The sequence below is a fragment of the Populus alba genome, chromosome 19 (assembly GCF_005239225.2).
Source record: "Populus alba chromosome 19, ASM523922v2, whole genome shotgun sequence".
NCBI classification, from domain to species: Eukaryota; Viridiplantae; Streptophyta; class Magnoliopsida; order Malpighiales; family Salicaceae; genus Populus; species Populus alba.
In genome coordinates this window covers 141769-152532 of record NC_133302.1, presented here as the reverse complement: position 1 = coordinate 152532, position 10764 = coordinate 141769, and the positions used below count along the sequence as shown (strand labels likewise).

General features: G+C 36.6%; 1 protein-coding gene across 1 annotated transcript; it reads left to right on the top strand.

Moving 5' to 3' along the window:
- Positions 1-865: 865 nt before the first annotated feature.
- LOC118050627 (uncharacterized) lies at positions 866-4584 on the top strand. The gene is made up of 3 exons (XM_073407077.1): positions 866-2781; positions 2940-4269; positions 4386-4584. The coding sequence occupies exons 1-2, from the start codon at positions 880-882 to the stop codon at positions 2964-2966; spliced, it is 1929 nt and encodes a 642-aa protein (XP_073263178.1). The 5' UTR covers positions 866-879; the 3' UTR covers positions 2967-4269; positions 4386-4584.
- The last annotated feature ends 6180 nt before the right edge of the window (positions 4585-10764 follow it).

Below are 10764 nucleotides of genomic sequence, written 5' to 3'. Positions count from 1 at the left end.
GTGGCAGTGGGCCCCACTTAGCTGACGTCACCATTATGTCATGCTGATGTCATCATGGGCCATGCTTACTGTGCATGCTGACGTCACAAATTACGTCATGATGACGTCACCCTTATCCGGGTCAGGCACGTGGGTCGGGTCGTCTGGTATTCGGGTCGGGTCAGCCATCCGGGCGAAGAAGACGCGTGTGACGCGTGGCGCGCGTCTGCGCGCGTGGCCAGTCACCTCGCCGGAGCGTGACGGCGCGTGAAGGAGATTCCGATGTCCGATTTCGACGCGGTTTTCACCAGTGGCTTCGTCTCTTCCTCCTCTACACAGTGGTATGGTCAAAACACAATTTTGACAACTTTCATTTTTGAGCAAAAAATCAAACACCACTTTAACCATATGCTCTGATACCAATTGTTGTGCGCGTAATCCGGTGACCGGTGATGAACTGATAATTGCTCAACGGAGGGATAAGCACACTGAGACACAATATTTTACGTGGTTCGGCAAAACCGCCTACATCCACGGGAGAGAGTCCATTCAATTAGAGTAGAGAAAGAATACAATAAATACATGGAGGAGGATCATCCACTCAACTCACATCTCTGCTGCCCTTGCAGCTGCAGGGCTGCTGCCCATGGCAGCAGCCCTTTCTCTTCTCTTCACTCTTTCACACACTCACGTTATTCTCCCTCTCACCAATTTAGCTCTCTTTGCATGCCTCTTTTATAGGCATTCTCCAGCACATGTAGGGGACAAGACTCCCTTAAAACATGCCACCATTAGTGGCACTAATGATGCTGTCACTTGCTTAGTGGTGGTGGCCACTTTGTTTGGTGGTAGGGTAGTCCCACTAATGGCAATACCTAACATAGCATCCCTGTTGAAGACATGGAGCTTCTGGAGAGAGGTAGATTTCATGAGAGGCCATCACTTAATCAAGCTGATGAGCATCGAGGAGATCTATCCCAACCAACACATGATCAACTCTGTTCTCCATCAGTAAACAATGATGCCACCATGAATGTTGCACAAAACGTAGTTGGAGTTCAGGGCATGGAACAAGGTGGGGAGGAAGAGATACTTTGTTCGCATTTAGACATGGACAATAGCATGGAAAACACTGGTGAAGGATCTGTTCAGCATGTTGACAGAATTGTCTCTCCTTGGAGACACGCGATTGATGAAAATTATAGTAGAAGAGGTGCAACAGAAAGATTAGTGCAGCCTGGCGTAGGTGGAAGCTCTTCTGGAGTCAATATGAATCATACTGCCATTTCAACCAGTCCACAAGAACAGAACAATGAAGTCTACAATTTGACAGGAGATGGAACAAGTATACAAGCACCAGATATGTATGAAAAAAGCTGGGTGGAGATAATTAATTCGTTGATGGATGATGGTATACAGAATGCGATTGGAGTAGCACAGCCTGGCGCAGGAGCTAGCTCTTCTGGAGTCCTTAAATACAACACAAGTGAGACTAGAGGAGATCCATTATCTTGTGCAATTTCAGCTTCTGCTCAAGAACATAACAATAAAGTGATACATGTAGAAATGGCACAAGGAGAACCTTTTTTCACTGGGGAAATTGCATGTGATTTGTTTAGAGGAAGGACTGAACTTGTGCATAATGCACCGGAGACTAGACCACTAACTGAGCAAGCTAGTCCAGAAACTGAGCTTCCATGGGGTCGTAATTCCCCTGAAGAGCTTCCGCATGATGCATTTGAGACTATACCGAGAACAGAGCATGCGCCGCTTCTGGAGAGAGGTAGCTCTCATGACAGGCAATCAATTAATCAGGTCGATGAGCCTCGAGGAGATTCATCCCAACAAGCAGATCTATTGTGTCTGGGCCACGCAAGATATGATTGTCAACTCTGCTCTCCAGCAGTAAACAATGATGCCATTATGAATGATGTGCAGAACATGGATAGAATGAGGAAAGAACCAGTCGAGAAGGAGGAGGAGGATATGGATAACAATAGTGGAAGATCAGTGCAGCCTGGTGCAGGAGCTGGCTCTTCTGTAGGGCTTAAACACAACACAAGTGAGACTAGAGGAGCTCCTTTACCTATCGGCTCTACAAAGCTAGTGGGTCGAGCATTTGAAGAGAATAGGAAAGTGATATGGTCTTGGTTGATGGACGATGAAGTCTCAACCATTGGCATTTACGGGATGGGGGGAGCTGGTAAAACCACAATCTTGAAGCATATCTATAACGAGCTTCTACAAAGTCCAGATAGTTCTCATCATGTTTACTGGGTGACCGTGTCTCGAGATTTCAGCATTCATACATTGCAGAAGAAGATCGCAAAATGTATAAATTTATCTCTTTCCACTGAAGAGGAGGAGCTGCACATAGCTGCGGAATTGTCACTAGAACTAAAAAAGAAACAAAGATGGATTCTCATTTTAGATGATTTGTGGAACTCCTTTGAGCCAGACAAAGTGGGAATTCCCGACTCATTAAAAGGATGCAAGCTGATTATAACAACTCGATCAGAAGCGGTTTGTCGACAGATGAATAGCAAAAACAATGTTAGAGTGAATCCTCTCCCTAAGGGAGAGGCTTGGACTTTGTTCACGGAGATACTTGGACACGACACACAACTTTCTCTAGATGTAGAACAAATTGCAATATTTATCACTAGGGAGTGTGATGGTTTGCCGCTGGGAATTAAAACAATTGCTGGAACCATGAAGGGGGTAGATGACATCCACGAATGGAGCGATGCTTTGGAGGACCTCAGACAATCAAGAGTTATGCAGGATAAAGTGGAAGAGGAGGTATTTAAGATATTGAGATTTAGTTACACCCATCTAAGTGATAGAGCTCTGCAACGATGTTTCTTGTATTGTGCATTATTTCCGGAAGACTTTGAGATCCCTAGAGAGAATCTGATAGGTTTTTTTTTTTTTTTTTTTTTTTTTTTTTTTTTTTTGAGGTATCTAAGAACGAATGGATTTGGTGAAAAGAAGTTTCCCAGTGGGATATTACCTAAACTTTTTAACCTGCAAGTCTTTATAATAGAGGAACTGATTATTAGTGATGGTAGAATTGGTAAGGAAATAACAGTTGAAGGAAAGGAAGTAGGATGCTTGAGGATGTTGGAAAATTTGGAATGCCATTTTAAAGATTACTCTAACTACGTGGAGTATCTCAAATCTCGGGATGATACCCAATCACTAAAGAAATACAACATTCTCGTAGGACAATTCAGGGAAGACAAACTTTGGGAATTCAAGTACCACTGTGGTCAAGGAAGTAAAATGGTTGTTTTGGGTGATTTGAATATCAATAGAGATGGAAATTTTCAGTTCATCTCCTTAAATGACATTCAGCAACTAATTTGTCAATGTATCGATGCGAGAAGTTTAGGTGATGTTTTGCCATTAAAGTATGCAACTGAACTGGAGGTTATCAGGATTAGTAGTTGCCATAATATGGAGAGCTTGGTTTCATCTTCTTGGTTCTGCTCTGCTCCACAGCCATCTCCATCTTATAACGGTATATTTTCTGGTCTTAAGAAGTTCTATTGTTGTGGTTGTAATAGTATGAAGAAGTTGTTTCCTCTTGTCTTGCTGCCAAACCTCGTAAATCTAGAAGAGATTATAGTTACGCATTGTGAGAAAATAGAGGAGATAATAGGTGGAACAAGATCAAATGAAGAAGGGGTCAGGGGTGAAGAAATCAGCATAACACTGGACTCAAACTGCCAAAGTTACGAGTTCTGACATTGTGTGACTTACCAGAACTCAAAAGCATTTGTAGTGCAAAACTGATTTGCGAATCTCTTGAAGTATTTCAAGTAAGAAATTGCAATAGCATGGAGAGCTTGGTTCCATCTTCTTGGTTTTTCTCTGCTGCACTACCATCTCCATCTTATAACGGTATATTTTCTGGTCTTAAGAAGTTCTATTGTTGTGGTTGTAAAAGTATGAAGAAGTTGTTCCCTCTTGTCTTGCTGCCAAGCCTCGTAAATCTAGAAGAGATTACAGTTACGGAATGTGAGAAAATAGAGCAGATAATCGGTGGAACAAGATCAAATGAAGAAGGGGTTATGGGTGAAGAAAACAGCATCAACACTGGACTCAAACTGCCAAAGTTAAGAGTTCTGACATTGCATGAATTACCGGAACTGAAAAGCATTTGTAGCGCAAAACTGATTTGCGAATCACTCGAAGTAATTAAAGTAAGCAATTGCAAAAGCATGGAGTGCTTGGTTCCATCTTCTTGGTTTTGCTATGCTGCACTACCATCTCGATCTTCTAATGGTATGTTTGCTAGTCTTAAAGAGTTATATTGTTGAAAATGTATGAAGTTGTTCCCTCTTGTCTTGCTTCCAAACCATATAAACCTAGAAGTAATTGAAGTTGAATGGTGATTACAGGTGGAACAAGATCAGATGAAGAAGGGGTTATGGGTGAAGAAAACAGCATCAACACTGGACTCAAACTGCCAAAGTTAAGAGTTCTGACATTGCATGAATTACCGGAACTGAAAAGCATTTGTAGCGCAAAACTGATTTGCGAATCACTCGAAGTAATTAAAGTAAGCAATTGCAAAAGCATGGAGTGCTTGGTTCCATCTTCTTGCCGATTGACCTATGATTTAACTGCCAGTAATTCTTGGAGTTGTTCTTAACTGGGCCTCATATCTCCCAGTCCATCTATGCCTAACAATCATAGAACATATAAATGGTTAGCACACCCACTTCTTTTTAGGTAACTTGTGAGCTTTATTTATTTATTTATTTATTTTTGTTCATTTTGTCTTGGTGTACTTTAGGCTCAATTAGGTGTGAATCAAATGAATCATCATATTTTGAAAGTCACCGTGATTTCGAAACATTATATATACAGAATTGCATTCTATATAGAGCTCATTCCCAGGATGAATAAAATTTCAAAGTTAGATAATGTTTAGGCATGCATTAATTTCTGTCCTTAAGAGAAATTATTTCTCATTCCCAATATAATATAGAATTGCATTTTAATTTATTTCTTTAGGCATGCATTAATTTCTGTAATTAAAAATTCCATGTTTTCAATTGAATTAATTCAATCAATACTAATATCCTTACAGAACTTATTTATTTCAAAATTATATTGATACCAATATAATATTACTTCCATTATTTTGATAATGCTATATAATCCAAGCGTTCTATAACTTGATAGGGCTAATCTAATTATAAGAATATTTATATCAACATAACCTTGTTGATATTTCTAGCTTTTATTACACAGGAAGAAAACACGTCACTTAGTAATGTTGATATTAACATAATCTTGTTCATCTTATTAACCTCTGAAATCCAAATCTTGTTTAATGCTGATACCAACATCTTCCTGTTGATAACATAATCTGGTAGGCTAATCTTGTTGATATTACTATAAACACAATTTTGTGCACCTAAAATTAAACAAGCACACGTGTACAAATATATGATTTTATTAAATATATGAACGGGTACAATCTCTATGTAATATATTCTTTCAAATGAATATGGTAATCCTCTTATTCTTCCCTTGGATATGATGTATGGTGACTTGATTTATTTGAGTAATCAAGCCAAGATTTGTGCTTTGCAAGAATGCAAATTTAGGCGTGTATTGCGAAGCGAGATGTTGTGATTTAATGCTTTGAAGAGTACTTTAATTTATCTTCAAAGTGTTGTTGAAGAACTATTATTGGGTGTTTTGGCTTGATCCAACAGAAGCTTCGTTCTTTTTAGACTTCAAGCGTAGATGAAAGAGGTCTGAGAACTCTTTGAGAGAGAGCTTTCTTACTTGAAGAGCTTGTCTTGAAGAAAATTTGTATCTCCCGGAATCCCCCTCTTTAGGTTGAGGCCCTCTATTTATAAAGATTTGTAAGGGCTCTCAAGTCCTTTTCCAATGCCACATGGCATAATTTTATTGGTTGATATTTATCTGATGGATCTTGTATTTATGACAAGATATCTTAAATATCTCATTTCAAGTGTCAACTTTTCATTGGCCAAGAAATATATAAAGGCTCATTTATTTTCCATGTCATTTATTTTAATTTTATTTTATCCTTTCTTTTAAAGAATAAAATAACACATGGCAAAATTTGATTGGTAGAAAATTTGTGTTTCTACAATTACCTTTGGAAAATTGCGGAGGAAATTTCAGGGAAGATGAACTTTGGGAATTCAAGTGGGAAGTAAAATGGTTGTTTTGGGTAATTTGAATATCAATAGAGATGGAGATTTACAGGTCATCTCCTCAAATGGAGATTACAGTAAGAGAATGTGAGAAAATGGAGGAGATAAATGGAGATTACTGTTTAACTAATTTTATTATTTTTTTTCTAGATATGTTTTCGAATTATTGTTTATTTTTGAATTCTTTGTTAATTTTCTGTGTAGGATTCTAATCTAGTTTCATTGTCAAGGTTGATTTTCCTAGCCTATAAAAAAACACGTAAATCTTTTTTAAATTCCGCCTACATCAAACATCCAGATTGGTTCAAATGAAATATTCTTTATTTATATTGTCAGTTTATAATGAGCACAAAAAAATAAAATTTGTAATTAAAATTTAACATTATATATCCATCCTATCAAATTTCTCCACGATGAACATTATATTGATTTATAGTTAAAGTAACCTAATAAAAGAATAGATCTATTCTGTAAGTCACCTTAAATCACCAACGAGTAATGAATTATTTTTTTAAGGTAGAATGCAAAATCTAAAGGGGAAAATAAAGGAAAGATATTCCTGTATTCTTAGTACAAGCTCCAGTTATAATTAAAGGAAGTCAGAGACTTTGGAATGCCAGTTTTAACAAGTCTCTGACTTCGCAGCGTTTCTCAAATCTCAAGCACTGGGCAAAATTTGTGTTCGATTGTGGAACGAATATGAATACAAATTTTCACACAAGTAAAACACTCAGGTTTGAATGACTTCGAAATCAGCAGTGGAGATTTTCAGGTTTATGCGAAGTTTCATCATTGAAGTATGCAACAGAACTTGAAGTTATGATCACCATTAAGGACTGTGATAGCATGGAGAGCTTGCTTTCATCTTCTTGGTCTTGTTGAGCTTCATCACCATTGCCATCTAGCGGTATGATTTCTGTTCTGAATCGCTTTGCTTGTTATGGATGAAACCTGGAAGAACTTAAAGTATACTGCTGTGACAAAATGGAGGATATAATAGCAACATGAGATGAAGAAGGGATTATGGGAGAAGAAAGTAGCTGCTGTTCCATCACTAAAGCTCAGTCTCCCAAACTTGAAAGCATTTGTAGTGCAAAACTGATTTGCGATTCTCTTCAAAATATTAAAGCATCTAATTTTTCTTCAGTTGCTTGAGAATGACTAGCCATCTCCTCCTTCTCTTGAAAAAAATATTTGTAAAACAAAAAAAAAAAGGATAATGGTGGGAGTCAGTGGAAGAGTGGAAGCATCCTAATGCTAAGGATGTCCTTTTACACTATGTTTCACTACCACCGTCTTGGTGAGCATGTTTTATTATGTTTAGCTTGATCGTTTAAAGCCTGAGTACGATCTGCTGCAAAAGTGATCAATGCCTGCTTCTGATTCAAGAGCAAGAAATCCTTAATCATCTGGAGAGAACGATGATGTCTGAATATCAGACTTGTTACTTTCGAAAGAAGCCAACGATAGAAACTCACAGGTATCGGAGAATTTATTCTCATGGTCATTCGTTTCATCCTCCGAGGCATCAACTCTTTCACTATCATCCTCTGTTTCGCTGACACTTGCTATGGATTCCATTGAACTAGGCAAGAAGATAATTTCAGAACTGCATCATAAAACCATTTCAAATAATATCTTACATCATTAATTTTTCAGTTTCGCACCACAAAGTTTTAGGCAAGGAACCATTCAGTTCATAAAAACAATGCGACCACCAGACTGGGAAGTTAGACGTTGCCTATTACAGCCTGTGTTGTTCACAAAATCCTGAAAGGACTTATGCTTTTATGGTCAACATGTAATTTTCTTGATTTAAGTTTCAATGAATATTCAACTATGAATATTTTTAATTTTAGTGTTGGTAATGTTACATAATTAAAAAAAAATGATATTCCTAATTCTAACATCAATAAATAAACTAATAAAATAAATTTAAATTTATGCATGCATGTATTTTTTTTAAATTCACAAATTAATTATATAATAAAATACATAATAAAATACAAGAAACCTACAAATAAATTTAAAAGAATCTACAACTCAATCAAAATAAAATAAAATAAAATAAAAAGATAAGATGGAAGGATGTGTTTTACAAATTATATTTTTGGTCTTAATCATATTGGGCCGGATGGGCTCGAGTCCTGGCCCGGTGTCAGCCTCTTCTTTGTCTTTTTTTTTTTTTTCGGGCCTGATTCGGCTGTCAGAAACAAGAAACAAGTGAGTTACAATTCACTGGTGAGCTGTGAATTACTTAGCATGTGAATTATAATGCAAAGGAAAACGGGGAATGAAAAATAGAAAAACTCACCTGATGCGGGGAGACAAAGTCGAAAACGACGGTGATGGCGTGCTCTGGACAACGCTTCAGTTTTTCTTCTCTGTCTGTCTGTGTGTTCCTGGGTTTTTCTGTTCTCTCTAGTTTTCCTGCGTGTTCTTCTATTTTCTGGGAAAAGCCTCCTCCCCTGTTCGTCCCCCTGTGCACTTCTGGGTTTTTCTCCTCTGGTTATGTTTTGTTCACCCGCATTCTCCCCATTTTTCCAGCTTCCCCTTCTAGTTCTTTGCTACCCCCCCCCCCGGTCCGTTCCTTTAGTTCCTCCCTGTCTGGTCCTCCAGTTTATCCCCTGGTTTCCTTTTCAGTTTCTCCTTCTGTTTTGTTCTTTTTCTGTGTCCGTTTTCTTCAGTTCTTCTCCTCGTCAGTTCTGCTGCTCCCCACTTCTTCCCCTCGGTTCATGGCTTTTCTCTGGCTTTATAAAAGCCAGAGAAGAGCAGGCGTTTGTGCCTCAGTAATGGTATGCAGCGTGGGAAGCTGGCGTCCGTTTATTTTCCCTGGTAAGATGAGGAAGAAGAATAATTTATATTGAAAGGACGCCGTTTTGGGGATGGGAACGGCGGTTTGCAATTTGGTACTTTAGGTTTTGACCCCTGACTTTTTGCGCCGTGTACGAACCAGTCCTTGGTTTCTGCATTTTCCAATTCAATCCTTAATTGACTCTTCAACTTTTTATTGTTTCAAATTTACCCCTAGAAAAATAAATGAAGCTCCCTACAGTACCCAGTATTTTCACTTTGACCTTTGTATTTTCATTCCTTGTAATTTTGACCCAAATCAGCCCCAAACTTTGATAATGTTTTAATTAAGCCTTTGATTCTATTGATTAAACTAATTTGAAGTTCAATTACATCCCAAAACATATCAATTCTGCAATTAAACCCTTGATTTGGTTAATTAAACTTCCAATTATATTGAATTAACCTAGATTTTAATTTATTCTTCATTCATTTATTTTTTATTTGTTTTTCATCATCATTTTCTCATTTGTTTTTCTTTTTTCATCATTTTATTATTATTATTTCATTATTTTTATAGAAAATATAGTAAAAGTAAAAATAAAAATAAAAGTGTAAAAAATTGACTTATGACATACATCATTATTGATAACATGAATTGTCTTTAATAAAGACATTATTGTTGGAACAATAATATACTTTTTATTTAGAAATTATATTAAGAAAAAACTAATATTATCGTACTTAGAAGGAGCCATGTTGAATCAATGATTTACAATTATCATGATTTATATTAGTTATCTTATTTAATTATAAATTGGTGTGATGGATGTTAGCTTTTAGCATTGTTCTATGAGTTTTATATTAATATATTTAATAAACCATGAATAAAGATAATATTACTCAAGTCAAGTGAGAGAAAGTTAAATGTAACCTCTACTATGAGTTCTTAAATGGTTTAACAAATATTAATGTTTGGTCAATTTTAAGTAGGTTTTTATTTAATAATCGTACACTTGATGGATATATATAATGAGTATATTCAGAAAATTGGTTTCTCTCTACCATTGCTGTATGTTTTCTTTCATCACATCGCAAATATATGTGAAAATAATTAAATGTTAGACGAGACATATTTTTTTCATCAATTTACATTCATGATTTATTCTCTCAAAAAGCTTTCTATGGATTAAAGTAAGGTTTCTTTGAATAATTATTTGAAGGTAAAAACATGTACCGCACACCCTATATCTCGATTACTATTAAAAAAAAAAAAAAACTGCAGTTATTAATCTCTTGGAAAACATTTTCAAAATCGATAATAAGAACAGAGAAACGAAAACAAAAGTCTTTTGGAAAACAAGATAAAAAGAAATCTTTCGGTACATATAGAAGTATGTTATGGAAATATGGCATCAGAATATCTGTAAATGTATTACTGGGAAGTCTAACTTCTTAATCAAAAGTAAAAACAGAAGGTTTTTCAGTTGACTCCCAGTCAAAGTCTTCCATTTGACAGGGAAAAAAGGTTCGTGGAAATTTATAGCATTTGATTTTGGGAGTATCAGATGAGACCCGATCACGGCTGAGAGATGGAGACAGCCGAACGCATGATAATGGTCTTATTAATTTGCCGTGTGGAAAATCGTTCCATTTGACTCTGATGCTGTCAAAACCTCCCCAACAACTTGGTTGACAAAATAGACCTGCTTTTACACTGCTTTGGTTCTCAAGAAAACTTTTAGATGCTCAAGCAAGAGCTATAAAGAAATTTCCTTTCTCCTTT